This window comes from Vicugna pacos, chromosome 8, assembly GCF_048564905.1.
Source record: "Vicugna pacos chromosome 8, VicPac4, whole genome shotgun sequence".
Taxonomy (NCBI): Eukaryota; Metazoa; Chordata; class Mammalia; order Artiodactyla; family Camelidae; genus Vicugna; species Vicugna pacos.
In genome coordinates this window covers 51567407-51584461 of record NC_132994.1, presented here as the reverse complement: position 1 = coordinate 51584461, position 17055 = coordinate 51567407, and the positions used below count along the sequence as shown (strand labels likewise).

At 37.9% G+C, this 17055-nt stretch overlaps 2 protein-coding genes across 2 annotated transcripts; one reads left to right on the top strand and one right to left on the bottom strand.

Moving 5' to 3' along the window:
• Positions 1 to 6274: 6274 nt before the first annotated feature.
• On the top strand, positions 6275 to 7312 carry LOC102538130 (trace amine-associated receptor 6). Its single transcript, XM_006200058.2, has one exon. The coding sequence runs from the start codon at positions 6275 to 6277 to the stop codon at positions 7310 to 7312; it is 1038 nt and encodes a 345-aa protein (XP_006200120.2).
• A 5906-nt stretch (positions 7313 to 13218) lies between these two features.
• On the bottom strand, positions 13219 to 14250 carry LOC102529846 (trace amine-associated receptor 7a-like). The gene has a single exon (XM_015252561.3). It carries the CDS (start codon positions 14248 to 14250, stop codon positions 13219 to 13221), a length of 1032 nt encoding a protein of 343 aa, XP_015108047.3.
• Between the last annotated feature and the right edge of the window lie 2805 nt (positions 14251 to 17055).

The following is a 17055-nucleotide window of genomic DNA, read 5'->3' as shown; positions in this document are numbered from 1 at the left end:
ACCATTCAAACTACTCCACAAGAGGTTAACATATATTTCTAACAAACATCTATTAAACATAAGTGCATTATGTAAAGAGTCAAGTTCATAACTGACTCAGTTTTACACTCATTTGAAAAAAAATGCTTAAAACATTACTAGATACAATTAATATACTTGTGTGTTATCAATACCAACTGTGGTTCATTTACAGTTTAATGCTTTGACCCTGCTTTGTGTTTGGTTACTTCTAGCCTCTAATCCAAACAGAGAAGCCTACAAAACATTTCTCTCCCCTTCCTCTCATTAGCAGGCTTCTTTCTTTGGGCACAGGAAAGACCACAGAGCATCATTAATGCATCTTTCCCTCACTTTCATCATAATGAGGAATGCCTCACACTGTCGGTCATTGGGGAAATTGTTTAGTTAATGGACTTTAATTTTAAGAAAGCCTGAGATTTTCAAGACCTGCAAACTAAAGGACCAATGTAGATATGGGACTGAAAACTTTGGATGATGCAAAACAGCCAGTTTGCCTCCAAATACTGCCCTTGTTGTTAGAATCATAACCCCCTGAGAAATGTGATTACTGCCTGATCTTGATCTTTATCTGATGCAAATCACCTACTCAAGATGTATAAGCAAGATAGGAAGAGACATGTATGGGCAGGAATTTTAGAGACCTTAGGAATTGCCTCCAATTTACATCTCATCTCAGCACAGGGCTAGTTCTTCTTCATTGACTAATCTCAAACATGAGAGTATCAAATAACCTAGATTCCTCCAATAAGTTTTGTTGGTGGCAAAAAAAAAAGTAGAAAAATTTAGGATAACTCTTTGCTTTTCATAGTAGATATTAGATGTTGCTTTCTCTGGGTAGTTGATTTCTTGGATGTTGGCTTCCACTAGAAGAGATCTCACTGTCTCAAGTGTTTGGAATTGACCAGAGGCTGCCCTGGTTCATTCTGAAGGGACATAAAAGGCTTACCGGCTAAAATGCCACCTTTGCTATTAAAAAGACTAATGGGTCAGGATGGTGGTTCCTAGAAACTTGGGTTTCAGAAATAATAAAATTGGTGAGAAAATTCAAGGACCCAACAGATAATTGCCAAAATTAACTTTACCAACCAAGGACATCACAAGCAACAGCATCAGCAGCAGGGAAAACTTTATATACTTTGGCATAATTGAATAAAAGGAAAGTATGTTTTAACATCAAAAATAAAAGAAATACATTATTTAAGAATAAATGGCAGTTCCGTAAATTGAATAAATATTATGAGATACATGTGCCATTGTTCTTATTTGTTTCATCTTCTTCTAACCAATGAGAGTACCATTTGTTCAGTACCAAATGTCAGACTGTGAGGATCTGAAGACAGCACTAAAATGCATAACATTTCAGAAATAACTTGAGAAACATGTTTCCTTCTGTGGAGGTTCCCTGTACCTTTTAGGAACCTGTCCTTCCTCTCTGCTTTTCAGCAGGCAGAGCAAGGAGGTGGGCATCCTCCGTGTTCCTCCTCGCGATGGAGCAGTCCCCCTCCATCCTCCCTAAAATCCCCAAGGTCATCAGATTGTTCCAGTCCTGCCTCTCTTCCACACTCTCAACACTGACTGCAGCGTCCTTCTTCCTTCTTATATCTTAATGTTAATACCCAGCACTCTGTCATTCTCTCCCATTCTACTCTCAATATACATATAACATTTAAAACATAAACACTTGCTATAGTAAGAACTGTATCTTGTGCTTTAGAAATATTAACCCCAATAGTCATCACAATAACCCTCTGAAGAAGATAATATCATTGTCCCCATTTCACAGCTAAAAATACTGAGGCCGAGGGAATTTATGAAGTTGAGGAGAGACTGGGTTCATCCCTAGCCAGCTGAGTCCAGAATCCATGCTCTTGACTATGTGCTAAGCTGCCTCTCAGTTCCTAGATATCCTCTCCTTCATGGGTATCACCTCCACCCTCCCTCAGTCATAACCTAGGACCTTAAATTACAGGCTACAATCTTTAATCTGAAATCCTTCGAACTCCTGGAAATCATTTTTTTTAATTTAAAAAGACATATCCATTAAATATTTTGAATATACTAATAAGTATATGAAACACTTGTAAGCAATGGATAATCTCTGCACTATTATTCAAATAATATTAATATCTCTGTATGAACATTCAGACAGAATGGTAAGAAGTAAACACTAGAAGTAAACTCATGTCAGTGTTTGTCACCAAATTAATGAGACACAGACTTCCAATGCTCTAGCTTTTGGAATTTCAGAATGTGAACTTATACTAAAACCTGAAATCCCTCCAATGTGGGTATCTGATCCCTGAGCCCCGCCTTTCAGGCTCACTTGCTCTAGCAAGTTATCCACAAGTCACGGTTTACCTCTTACTTGCTAGAATTCATCACTGTCCTCCTCACCCACCTTAAATGCCAACACCATCATTCTAATCACTCCTGAGACGTGAAGTTGGAAATAGGAAGAAAAGATCCTGCACTTGTTTTATTATTTTTGTTAATTGTTATTATATCTCTCTCTCTATCATTCCATATTCTACTTTACTGTACTATGTTAATTGTTATTATATAGTAACTCAGTTCTAATCATAAGCTAGGTACTTTCCCTACATTATCTCCACTCACTCAGCTGTATATGGTGGGTAATATTATCTCCAAATTAGAGCTGAGTAATCTGAAGCTGGGAGAGTTTAGGTAAGTTGTCTAAGATCACAAGGCCAGGTTTTATCTTGGGTGCTTTCTGATTCAAACCCCTGTGCAATGATTCTCTAGGGACACTGCCTTCCCATCTGAGAACATGGGCTCTCCCAAAAGCTTATGTCCAACACATCTACTCTTTGTTTAGTACTTGCCAAAAAATGACATAAACTATAGATATAAAACCCAAGGAGAAGAATAATTTAAAAAAACTTATCCAAATAGTAGTGAGACTGATAATAAAGCTCTCCAAAATCCTAGGAGCTATCCTCACTGGCCTCATTGCAAGCAGCCGTTCTCTCCAGCCTACGTCCTCATCACGACTCCGGCCTCAGCTGATGTTTTGGTGGCGGCGGCTGTGACTCTCCGCACAAGCAAGGGCTTTGGAAGCAGGCCTGAATGCCTCTCTCTCATCTCTGTCACAGAAGTGCTCTATCATTTGTCTCATTTCAAAATAGACTGGATGTAGAAGTGGGGGGTAGCGTGCATGAGTCGAAAGAGGGTGTAGATGGGAAATCTCTGTACCTTGCACACCGTTTTGTTTTGAACCTAAAACTACTCTAAAAATACTCTTTTTTAATGGGCTTAATCATACCTTTAGTATAGGTTGTGTCTGTTGAATGTCTGACAGTAGAAGTTCTCATTATTTGCAGTTTGCTCTCAGAGCTCTGAAAGCAGATTTTTGAATGAATTATGTTGATTTTCACCCCTTGAGCCTTTGCTCTAACTTCTTTGTTAACCATTATATCATTGAAATGTAAAATGTCTAGGAGAGAGTTTCAGTTTTCTGAGCTGCCATAACTTGTTCCCACAAACGTGTTGCCTTTATTCTCCACAGTCCTGTAGGTCAGGGGTCTGTAACCAAGGTATCGACAGGGCGATGCTCCCTCCCATGGCTCTAGGGTAGAGCCCCCCTCTGTCTCTTCCAGCTTCCCACAGCTCCAGGCCTTCCTCAGCTTGTGACAGCATCACTGGAATATCTGCCTCCATCTTCACGTGGCCGTCTTCTCTCCGTTTCTCCTCTTCTGTCTCTTATAAGGACAGTGCTCTTGGATCTAGCTCCCCTCCAGGTAATATAGGATAATCTCATCTTAACTGAGTGTGTAAAGACCTCTTTTCCAAATAAGATCTGCTTCTGGGGGGTTAGAAAGTAGACATATCTTTTTTTGGTGGGGGAGAGGTCACCACTGAACCCACTACAGAGGGAACTGTGAGGATCTCACTGATAAGCCATTGGGACACCATGGTTCAAGATCTGGATGATTCATTTTCAGACACAGAAATCTGATTCTATATCCTAAATGGACTGATTAACACCAAGAAATGTCATAAGAACCTTGCTTATTAGTTGTCATCTTTATTTACAGCATTAAAGATAACAGTAGCAAAAATTAAGTCTATAATTTGATTAAAAATATCTTTCATACAAGAGACTAGACTATAGAAATGCTTTCAATTTAAGTTGATATAGAATAAATGGAAGCAGCTTTCTTCAACACCAAACTTGTATTATTAAAAAATAATGGATTTTATTTTAAAATCTATTTGTTTCTGGTTTATGAATTTTTGCTCTGCCTTGATCCAGAATAAATTTAATGCAACTTACAGAGAAAGATAAAATTCAAACAAATAGCATATTTTAAAATTAGAGGCAATAGAAGAACAAACACCAAGTCGGGGGTTTAAATGGAGGCAGAATTGGAGCTAAAATGTATATCACCATCACAATCACACACACACTTGTTAAGGGGGTCAGAGATTTGGCCAAACATTTTTAACAGTGAACACAAAAAGAGAAGAGTCTTCAAGTCCACAGATTAGTATCTTAGTAAGGAGGAAAACAAATAAGTTGATAGTTTTTTCAAACTAAAATCAGAGGGGATTTTGTCCCAGAGATCTCCGAAAGGAGGTACTTTATCTTTCAAGAAAATAGAATTATCTGCTGATTTTCCTTTTCAAGCAGTTGCATACTTACTGATAATCCGTGCTAGGGTCTTTTGTATCTCACTCAGTGATGGCAAATTCAGAGAATATTAACAATTTGCCCAAAATCACAGAGCTCCACTGTCATGCCCAGGATTTAGGATCCTTAATCCATAACATTGGTTGCTCTTTCTCATTCCTTTATTGGGATTACTCTTTGAAACAAGGTACTATTTTCAATTCCCGTCCTATTTCCCTGTTTTCTATGAAATATTTTGCTACACTGTGTCTATTTTTCTGTTGAGTCTGAGCCGCAGCATTCCTAGCTATGCAAACATATTCTTACTGGTTGCTGCTTCTTTCTCTACCTCTAATGAATTTAACTCTTTCCAATTTATAAGTCAATGCTTCTGTCTGACAGAGTTCAATGCAATTGATCAGATGGCAGATTCTTTCCTGAGGACGCGTTCCAGTTACTGGAATCAATTCAGGAGGCTCTCAGCTTGTTTGGATCCTGTTGATTTCAGCTGCATTTCTAAACCTGTCCCAAACTGGGCCCTGAAAGTTGTGAGGGACAGGTGAAATGGGGAAAGAATATTGACCAAATATCCTAAGAATTAGCTATAATAGAATAATTGAAAATTAGAGCTGGCAGAAAATTTGGAGCTATCTAGCTCTTTGTTTTAGAAACTGATTCATGGAGATCTATGAATCTGTGCAGGTTCTTTCTGGAACAAGCTTCAGGCCTCCCTGAAGCTTCCTGCTTCCAGGCCACAGCTAGACTTTTGTATCTCCCTCCCTCTCTCTAGTTTTGGCATAATATTTCTTTTTCATTAAGTCTCCCTCTGCTAGAAAACCCCAGCTATTGTCTCATTCCTTTCCTATTTCCTTTTTCCTACTATATTTATATTAAATTCTACAAATATTGAAGCAGCATTTCTGTCTTACTCTGTTGGTGGGAACTCCATTGTCTATACCTGCCTGTATAGATGGTTCCTGAACTATCACAAGCAATTGTCTTTCATATTTGTAATACTTTCCACGATTTGTGTTCATATATTCATGTCTAAGGAAAAAAATCTTTGGCCGAAGAAGCATAATGGCTAATCTAACTGAATGTGAAGAGTTGCTTTGTAGAATAACTTTCTCAATAATCACTATTGAAAATAACCTTCCAAGTTCACACCTTGCACTATAGGGATTTCCTCTAGGGACTTTCCCATTGGTGGCATGTATTTATCTGGAAGGACTTCGTGCTTTAGGCAGTAATGCAAATAAACCTAACAAGAGATGGTGCTTTAACTCTATATTACTTTCCACATCAGTGCTTGTTGCAAAGAGGAACTCTGGAGGTAAACAAACAAAAAACAAACAAAAAATTTATGACTAAAAGGGAATTTTATGAAATTAAGAGAACCAAGCATGAGTTAGTTGAAATTAACTTCCAGTAAGCTTGTACAGTATAATTTTGATGTATTTAGTTTGTTACGGAATACACTTGAGATTTGTAATAAAATGGAAAGTTGTTTCTTCAGGCATCCCAGTGTATGTATGTTTTTCCCCCAGGAGTACTGAAAATCAGAATCCTATACCCTGTGAAAACCGAGAAGGACAGAATTCTCCGGATGTAAAGGACAGCGTCATGAGCAGCACCTCGTCCCCCTTGGCAGCTGCCCAGCTCTGCTATGAGAATGTGAACGGGTCCTGTGTAAAAACTGCCTACTCGTCAGGACCCCAGGTGATTCTGTACACAGTGTTTGGCTTTGGGGCTCTGCTGGCCATGTTTGGAAACCTCCTGGTGATGATTTCCATCCTTCACTTCAAGCAGCTGCACTCGCCAACCAATTTTCTCATCGCCTCTTTGGCTTGTGCTGACTTTCTGGTGGGAGTGACTGTGATGCCCTTCAGCATGGTCAGGACTGTGGAGAGCTGCTGGTACTTTGGGCAAAGTTTCTGCACTTTCCACACGTGCTGTGATGTGGCATTTTGTTACTCTTCTCTCTTCCACTTATGCTTCATCTCTATCGACAGGTACATTGCTGTTACAGACCCTCTGGTCTATCCCACCAAGTTCACAGTGTCTGTGGCGGGGATAAGCATCAGCCTCTCCTGGGTCCTGCCCCTGACTTACAGCGGCGCCGTGTTCTACACAGGTGCCTCTAATGATGGGCTGGAGGAATTATCTAGCTCCCTCAACTGTGTCGGAGGTTGTCAGGCAGTTGTAAGTCAAAACTGGGTGTCGATACATTTTCTATCCTTCTTTATACCCACTCTTATTATGATAATTCTCTATGGTAATATTTTTCTTGTCGCTAGACAACAAGCTAAAAAGATTGAAAATACTGGTAGCAAAACAGAATCATCATCAGACAGTTATAAATCCAGAGTGGCCAAGAGAGAGAGAAAAGCAGCTAAAACCCTGGGTATCACAGTCATAGCATTTATGGTTTCATGGTTACCATATAGTATTGACTCATTAATTGATGCCTTTATGGGCTTCATAACCCCTGCCTATGTTTATGAGATTTGCTGTTGGTGTGCTTATTATAACTCAGCCATGAACCCCTTGATTTATGCTTTGTTTTATCCTTGGTTTAGAAAAGCCATAAAAGTTATTGTGAGTGGTCAAGTGTTCAAGAACAGTTCTGCAAACATGAATTTGTTCTCTGAACAAATGTAAGCCTTTGGATTGAGGTAACTGAAGCTATCTTTACATTTTCCAAATGGAATGAGTTTATAAAAATCAAGTAGACTGTTAATGAGGAGAAAGCAAATTGCTTTTCAAATTTAATTGGATAAATGCATGATTTTCAGTCTTGTTAAGTTATGCTCTTTCCTGTGACTTCTCTAAGGACATTTATTTGGCTAGTAAATATTAAATCCCTGTTTGCTAACTGCTGCAGAGCTCACTGTACCCCATTCCCTGCAGACACTTTCCTCCCTCCCTTTTTCCTTTTATTCCATTAACTCTTCCCTTTGTAACCTGAAAATATCTTTTTTGTCTTTGATTTTCTTTCTTTTTTTCTTACAAAATTTTCTACTGCCTCCCAACTTGTCAAAAATTTCCTTATGATTAGTTTTCATCAGACTACTACTTTTTTTAACAATAAAACTTATCAAACTGGCCAATATTAAAGGAGAGTTCATCAGTCATAAAATTAATTTCTAAACAAGCATAAATTTCATATTGATGATTTGAAAAATTGGAACTTGATCTGGAATTATGATATGAAATACAATGCTTGAAAATGTTCCATTAAATTAGGGAGGAGAAATGGTACCTCAATTTCAGTAGCATCACGTTTGTTTATATTTTTATCTTTTTGGTGAAGTAAACATCGTTAAGCATTTGATAGAAACATATGTACTAACTAATGTTTGACCCAGTGATCATATTTTCTAGTTTCCTTAAATCTGCGCACTTTGTTATTTATTTCTCTCTTTCAGGCCTCCTGTATCCATCTTACCTTTCCTACCAAACTTATCTTTTTTCCACTTTCAAAGCTTTTTTTATTCCATGTTCCCTGTTAATGTCATATTTTCCCTGTCTTTCTTTGGGCTCAGTTTACTTTCATTTTGAGCACCTTGTGTCTTGGGGTCTGGTATTTCTGGAGCTCCTAAAGGTCTCTAGCCATACCCCTCAATCACTTCAGACTGAGGATAAGAATCATATTTTATATTCGGGAGGATATTTTGTAATCTGGGAATAACCGGAAGCAAATGGTACAGTTTCTGCAAAGTGATTATCTTTTTAGGTAATCATTTTCTCATTCCATGAGATGTGTTGTTTTATCTTCCAGTCTTGATAGAGGGCAACTTTGTCATTTTTTTCCCCTCAATAACACTATTTTGAGTTTATACATTGTGCATGATAAAAACAACACTGTTATTTAAGTTATTAGAAAAAAGGGGATAATTTAGAAATGTGGAAGTGATATATAACTTTTTGAAAAATTCTTGTGTCTTGCTTCATGTATTTCACAAAATCAAAACTGATTTCTTCCAGATGTTAAAACTAGAAGATAATATCTCTTTTATGATTTTATTGGTGAGATCATAGCACAAAATCCATAAAGATTCATGCACTAAATTTCAACTTTTAAACTTCAAAGGAAAACAAAACCATGTTATGGAAAAAAACTAAAAAGACAAACTTGGAAACGATCCACAGCATGCATGACAAAAAGGGGTTAGGAGACTTAAAAATGCAAAAGCCTTTTATAAAACGGTAAGATGGAGACAAATATCTCACTAAACAAATAAATAGGCAATTTTACAGAGGTAGACCAAATAAATACATTAAAATATCAAATGTACAAATAATCCATAAACGCTTATAAAAATGTAATAAGTTTGATATCTCAAATTGGCAAATTCTAGAAGAATCAATAATAACTGATAGTAATTAGAAAGTAGGAAATTGAGCATTCTCATGAGAGGAAAGCATGCTCACATACATCTAGGGAAAATATAATTAAGTATCTTCTCTCTGAGTGGAATGAAGATATTTATGTAAAAGTTTAAATCATGCATGTCACTTGCTTCTGTACTTGTATTTCTGACGTAATCCTAAGGAAAGAGTCAATCAAGGAAGCAAACGTGACAAGCACATTCATTGTACTATTGTTAATTACAAACTGGAAAACACCTAGATCAATGTGGGGTAAGTTAAATAAAAATGATCCAACTATGCAATAGAATGTTCTGAAGCCAATAAACAGTGCTAAGAAGTTCTGTATTCATTGACAAGGAAAGACAAACACGGTATATTTTTTGACCCAAACTAAAACAAAACCAGAAAACTCTGACCCAGATTATAAAACAGCATAAGTAATGTGGCCCCCATATATGTATGCTTTTACAAAGTCTAAATTTATGTATAATAGACAGTGTGTGTATACAGGGCGGGGATTTCATTTGTAACTTATCTCTATAATTTAAAATGTCTGTAAAGAAATAAATATGTTAAAATTGATAGTACCAATACACTTCTCTGTTCTTATCTGTGCACTGAAGTTAGGCTTATGTGTTTCTTTCTTGCCGTTATGATAACATGGATGGATCTAGAAGATGTTAGACTAAGTGAAATACATGAGATAGAGAAAGACAAATACTGTGTGTTCTCACTTATATGTGGATTCTAAAAAACAAACAAAACAAACAACATGAAATGAAAACAGATTCATAGATACAGAGAACAAACAGGTGGTTGCCAGAGGGGAGGTGTTAGGAGGGCATGAAATAGGTGAAGGGAATTAAGAGGTACAAACCTCCAGCTGTAAAATAAATAACGTATGGGATGCCATATAGAGCACAAGGAATATGGTGTATAACGTAATACCTTCGTATGGGGACAGGTTACTGGACTTATCACGGTGATCACTTAATATTGTATGCAAACATCAAATCACTATGTGGTACACCTAATGCTAAGATAATATTGTATGTCAACTACATTTCAATAAAAATTGCAAATGTAATCATATTGTTACTCATAATAATGAATTGATAATATCCTTAGAAAAAAGTTAAACAAAACCTTTAATCTCAACAATGCTTAGAAGTGATTTGTGTGGAGAAAGGGCACAAAAGGACCAAATGACTTAATAATATAAAACAATAAGATCATGATTTTTCCTGACGTGCAGACCAATAATTACCCTTAGTAGTTAAGATATAGTTTATTCGAATGACTCTCCACTCAGCCTCAGAGGGGAAAATCTTGTACAATAAAATAAAATTTCAATAATGAAGAAGTAAGGCTGATTAGAAAACAATATATTAAAATTTTATTTAAAAATTTTTATATCATAGCAAATCAATTACTCCCTCCAACGTCCCCATTTCTCAAAGAACTTTGTTAATACTTTTCTTTATGATGATCAAATGTTTCCTTTATAGAAATTTGTGTAAAAACCTTGTGTCTGTATTGCTGTCAACAACTTGACTGCAGTGTCTGGGCCACAGAAGGGAGGAATAGTTAGTGGTTACTTGACTTACTCGCTGACTTTCTGGGTGTGAACACCAGTTCTCTTGCTTAACAAATAACACTGCCTTAGATATGTAACTTACCTCTTCATGCCTCAGGTTCCTCATTTATGAAATAGAAGTAATAATAATATGACATAGTAATGCTATTCCCTGGCTCATAGCGTTGTTGTGAAGATCGCGTTAGTGCAGGTGAGGCAGTCCCGTGCACAGAATGAGAGTTTCACAACTTAGATAAAGTATTCTTAGGTTTAAATTGTTTTTATTGTTATATCCTTCCAGTTCCAAAGCTCATGCTTTGCATACCAGAAGCACTCAATAAATGTTCACTGAAGCAAAGGCCAAGAGACTAGCCCCCTACATGATCAGATTAATTCACAGAAGAGAGTAATGAGGGAAGAAGCTTATTTCCTTATAATGCAAGTCTTCAAACATTTATAAAAATAGAATAGTATGTTGCTCTAGGAAAGGAAGTGGCAAAGTTAGATGACTTGTCTAACATTTTAGAAAGTCCACTGAAAAAAAGGACAAGTGTAAATGTATTGAAGTAGCTATAAGAAGTGCTTATTTGATTCTAGAAGTTTTATAATATTCACCAGATTTCTTAAACATTTTGATTTTAGCATTTTTATCTTTATAATGAAAAACATTAATCAATAATCAATCTAAGGAAGAAACAGAGACTTTTATTTGAGGCAACCTGAGGATTATAATATGGGAGACAGCCTATCACAAAGCACAGTCATGTACATTTTTGAGAGAAAGGCACATACATCAAAATGACACACTGACATTTTACATAAAGTTCACCAAAGATACATAGTCCAGATAAGCACATACTAAGCAAGCGATAGGTCACCATGACCCCTTACGGAAACTGGGGGAAAGGAAGTTTATCTTTTAAGGAGTTACACTGCTGGCATCACCAAAAGGAAAAAATTGATCTTTACGGTTGAGCAGGCATTCCTGCTCTGAGGAGGTCTGGTTAAGACATAATACAGAGGCTCATTGCACATCAGGGAGATCTCAACACGGGCAGGGAGTATATGATGCTTAAATTTTCTTGTCAAAACATAAATTTTATTCCATCAATACATTTCAAAACAGGATTAGAAAGAAGTTGCTATCCTGAACCTCAGGAATCAAAACAAATTTATTATACTCGGTGTTAGAACTAAAGAATTGTGGATAAACTGCTAATTTATCCTTAATCTTTACCTTTAATTATTGGTAATACCAGATAAAGATGCAAGTTTCTCACAAGATCAGTATAATCAGAAAAAATACACTATTTCTGGAGTATATCTTTACAATTAAAGGATCTGTAATAATAGAAATGACATGCTAATGGATAATGTTGTTTTACATTAAGCTAAAAATTTTTTAAATATAGCAAGAATGTTTTGATATATATTTACTCCTGCACCAAAGATAGAGTAATTTGATTTTAAAATCTTGATGTCTAATTGCAAAAAAACACTAAAACTAGAATAGAATTAAGTGAATGATTTACATTGTTCATGGACCTACAGCACCCGCTTAATACCAAGAACAATTCTCTGAAATAACTGGCTTAATGTGTCCACTATGAATTGCATAACTAATTCATTTCCCGTTTTTGGCCTTGGAACCAAGTTTGTGAGTCATAAGAAAATGCAATTTGTAGCATCTGTCTTGGCTTCATTTTATGCCCCTCATTCCAGTTTCCTCTTTTGAACATATTTTTAAGTTACGCTTTCAAGTGTATCCTGAAAAACCACTGCAAATAATTTTCAGAACAATGTACACTTAAGTGAATACAATATAAATTAATTCAAAAATAAAGTAACATAATGAATGACAATATAAAAATCCTTGTTTTAAACATATGCTAACTGGTAAAACTTCAAAACGATAATGTGATTTTATGAGCAGACTTACTCATGAGGAAGGAGCTCACTGAATGAATGAATGTTATCAGTCCCATTGTAAATAATTGATTGATATTGTAGTTAACAGTGCGATCTTGACTGATTTTACCTGATTCTGAAATCACAATTTGGGGCTTGCAAATCTCAACACGGGACAGTGCAGACGCCCTCTTTGCCCTCTTAAGAAGCCACCAGCTCACTAAGTATCTCATGATTATATCCACATTTTCATAGAAAAATATTTCAAAGGAAAGAAGAAAAGATATAGGCAGGGATTGAACTATTATGAGGTAACTAAAGGGAGGATTTAAAATAACAAATATATATTATGTCCTTTACATGTGTTATCTTAAATTCTGTCATGAATACTACAGAAGAGGGATTATGAACAAGAGAAATACAGTGAAGTTTAGAGACAGCTAAGTTGCCCAAGATCACAGCGTTAAATGGCAGAGTTGGTACTGCATTCCAGCCATTTCTGGCTCCAAGGGCATGCTGTTCCCATCAAAAACGGGTGTTAATGTCATGTTTACCAAAGAGCTATGACCCTGAATTTAGTGTTTGGGTAAAGTGGAACCACAATTTAATTATTTTACATTAAAAAGTCTTGTACTTTATGAGCAATTTTTCTCTCCTCATTATCTGCCCAGTGTGAATCTGTTCAGTTATCCCAAACTAAAACCAGAACCTACTCAGAAAATAAACTTACTTTTGAAGAATTCTCTCTCAAGGCTTTGCCAGTGGCAATTAATTTGATGGCTTTTCGAAACCAAGGATAAAAGAAAGCATAAATCAAGGGGTTCATAGCTGAGTTGAAATAAGCAATCCAAACCAATATTTCATAAATATATGTGGGGGTGATGAAGCCCAGGAAGGCATCAATTATTGAATCCACAAAGTATGGCAGCCAGGAAATCAGAAATGCTACCACTGCAATGCCCAGCGTTTTTGCTGCTTTTCTCTCCCTCTTGGCCACTCTGTCCCTGTAACTGTCTGAGGATCTCACAGTCTTATTGCTCACACTTTCAATTTTTCTTGCCTGTTGTTTGGCAATGAGGAAGATCTTGGAGTACACAATTATCATCACAAGCGTGGGAAGGAAAAATAATAGGAAATTGACCAATACCCAACTTTGATTCACTGCAATTTGACAGCCACCCACACAGGTGAGAGCACTTACTAGATCCTCCAGCCCAGCTTCATTCGCACCTGTGCCAAAAAGGGAAAAAGAATAAAAAATGGAAAAAAGCCAGGAGAAGGCAATACACAGGCCAGAAACATTGGCAGTGAACCTGGTGGGATAGAGCAGGGGGTCAGTGACCGCCAGGTACCTGTCGAGAGAGATAAAGCACAGGTGGTAGATGGAAGCATAACAGAACGACCCGTCAAAACAGGAGTGAAACTGACAGAAGCGCTGCCCAAAGTACCAGCAGCTCTCCACGGACCTCACTGTGCTGAAGGGCATCACAGCCGCCCCCACCAAGAAGTCGGCACAGGCCAGGGAGGCGATCAAGAAATTGGCTGGAGAGTGCAGCTGCTTGAAGTGGAGAACTGAAATCATCGCCGAGAGGTTTCCAAACACAGCCAGGGCAGCTCCAGAGCCCAACACAGCGTACAGGATCAGGCGGGGGCCGGGTGAGTAGGGGGTTTTGACACAGGAGCCGTTCAGGTGCTCATAGCAGAGCTGCGCAGCCGCGGGAGGCGGCCAGTCGCCGCTCATGGTTCTCCGTTTTGACTCCTGGAAAAACTGTCACCCTCTGTGGCCCAGGTTGTCGTTCCAGTTTTCAAATGTTCTTAAAACAAGATAAATACAGTTTGTCAGTAACTGCTAGTATATTCTGTCTCTATCTTTTTCTAAGAACAAATCCTTATTTTCATGTTTAGAAGGTGACTCATATTCTCACCTCAAAAAAAATTCACTTCCAAATGAATAAGCAGTTACTTTTCATCATTACATAAACTCCTATTTATCTGAATTAAAAAAAATCTGCTTGCATTACCTAGTTCTTCATATCAGAAAACTGTTGGTGTTCAAGGAGCTATTACATGATGCATGTTCAAATGCCACACTTTATGAACATTCTTTCCTAATTTATCAGAGCAAGGATAACGCCCCAAACACTCTGTCCCCTCAGGAAAGGAGCTAAATGATTCCAATACCCAAAGCCCTTCAGACTGAATCCCCACAGTGCAAGGTACAGAAAGGGAAAAAAAACTTTAAATAACGATGATGTTTATGCTAAAATGAGTTCATGCCCTACTAATTTCCTGATGACATCTGACCTTTTCATGAAATAGAAATGGTGTATATTCTTCAAAGTTTTATCCAGAATGTGAGAGCCATATTATTTATTGTTATTAATTGTTGGAAATTGCCTTTTCACTTTTGTTAGAACCATTTATTTAGGACACATTCTTATCAATGACCCTGTTTCCTGTGGTAGACAGAGAACTAGGAGCCCTGGGCTAGAGTGCAAGAATATTTCCTCAGTTTACTACCTACAGATTCCTGTAATCAAGTGCCCCCAGAAGAAAAGGTCTGGGTGACCAAGTCCTTGCTGCCATACAACATTTTAGTGAAAAAGAGGGGTATAATGAATTTGTTAGTTTCTTTTAACTGTTCTTGAGGACTTGCAGGAAAAAATGGTGAACATTAGAGGCTTTAAACTCCTAGTTGAAGGTCCATCTAAGAGACCTGAGAGCTTCAATGAATGCCTTGAGAGAACCCTTTATCTTCTGGAGCCTGGAACTGAGTTTCTGAAAACCAAACTTCAAGCATAATTCTGTAGCAGCCTGAATTAAAGTGTAGATGGAATTCTCAAACTTCCAGAGCATTTCTCACTAAAATTCTGGCTTTGAGTATGGAGGAAAGGGATTCTCAAAGTTAGAGCGATGACACAGAGGCAGGTCCTGATGGAACTGGTTTCCTCCAAGCCCTAATTCTGTCATGCCTTTTCTGCCACCACCGCTGGGGAGCTCAGTCTCCCCTTGTCTGAAGAAAAATGGCCTCCCCTGGGGTAGTTGCTTTAACGATGCACCACTGACCCCCCTCAGTACCTTCCTTAACACGTTTCCTTGCCTCTAAACCTATAATCAGGATCTGGTCCTAGCAGGCCCCCCAAAATGTGTTATAATATGTAATGCATCAGAAGATATGACATGAAACAGAATAATTTTGACATCTGTATTAACAGAACTCTGAGAAATGTATGTGGGAATGAATATCAAAAATGTGTTCTCAATATTGAAATAATATAAAATCCAATTGGGCCAAATATATTGATATGAGCCCGGTTAGCAGTGAATAGGAATTCAAAGAGCTAGGAATAGCTCTAAAGGATTGTTTGGTTTATTAACTGACATATAGACCAAAATGCTGCTTGTAATAGATGAAGCTGAAATGTCAGAACTTCCTTGCTCTCCTGTCAAGAATAGTATGCAAAGACTTAGGAACCTAGAATGCTTGAGCAACCTCATTATATATAAAATGCTTGTCCAAACCAGCAGGGCCCAGAGGACCTGACAATCACCACAAATATAAGAAATAAATTTATGAAGGGAGCCTAGCATCCTCAAAGACTCCTGGGTTATTCCTTGTCTGTAGATCAGAAATTACAATGGGAGCTGCTACCATTCAACTGGGAACACTAAATGCAAATAAAATGAATTAATCCCAAACTGGCAGGAGCCAAATGGTATCCATGGACTAGAGTGGAAAAACACTTACTAAGCACTTATTTGGCTTTTCATCTCTGAAGACCAGGTTAATACACTCATCAGCATGGACAGTGGAGACAAAGCAGTGGTCAGAATAACACGACTCCCAGAAACCTACGATGTCGATTACGTGATCATGGTCTCCCTAGTGCTGAAATGGGTGTCCAGCCTACTTAAGTCTTATTTGTCTCTGTGTAAGCAGAAAACCCCAACTTCTTGTGAATAGAACTGACTTGAACCACCAGCACCTAGTCACTGCTGCTCAGTCAACTCCCAGATTGAGCCAGTTCACAGACCGAGAGGCCCTTGAGTGAATCCCAGCCTGGGTCCCCTTGAGGAAGGCTCCTGTTATAGAGCCAAGAATATAGTGTTAATGTTTCTTCTGACCTTTCCCGAAGTGGCATGCAGTCTCTTTTCATGGGAACTGTGTGTTGGGGAAAGAGAAACATTCAGATTTTAGGAGATTACTGGGCACTCGCTCTAAACTAGTATTAATTCAGAATTACTGAAAACATTGCTGTGGTGCATCAGCTAAAGGGGCCCACGCGTTAGAGTAGGAGCTTATGAAGGTCAGGTGATCAATAGTCTTAGATATTTTTTGCCCCTGGTATTGGGTCCCCCAAACCACTGAGGGCTATTTCCCCAATTCTGGAATGCATGCCTGGGATATACACACTCAACAACCGGCAGGGAATTCCCTGACCCAGGCGGTGGGGGCTATTCCCTCACTTAATCCAGGGCTTAACCCAGGTTAAGCCTGACCACACCTTCCTCATTTTGCCAAGCAGTTTGGACTTCTGCAAAGGTC

Excerpts from the sequence above, each read along its gene's own strand:
- LOC102538130 (XM_006200058.2), top strand. The coding sequence starts at position 6,275 with ATGAGCAGCACCTCGTCCCCCTTGGCAGCTGCCCAGCTCTGCTATGAG.
- LOC102529846 (XM_015252561.3), bottom strand. The coding sequence starts at position 14,250 with ATGAGCGGCGACTGGCCGCCTCCCGCGGCTGCGCAGCTCTGCTATGAG.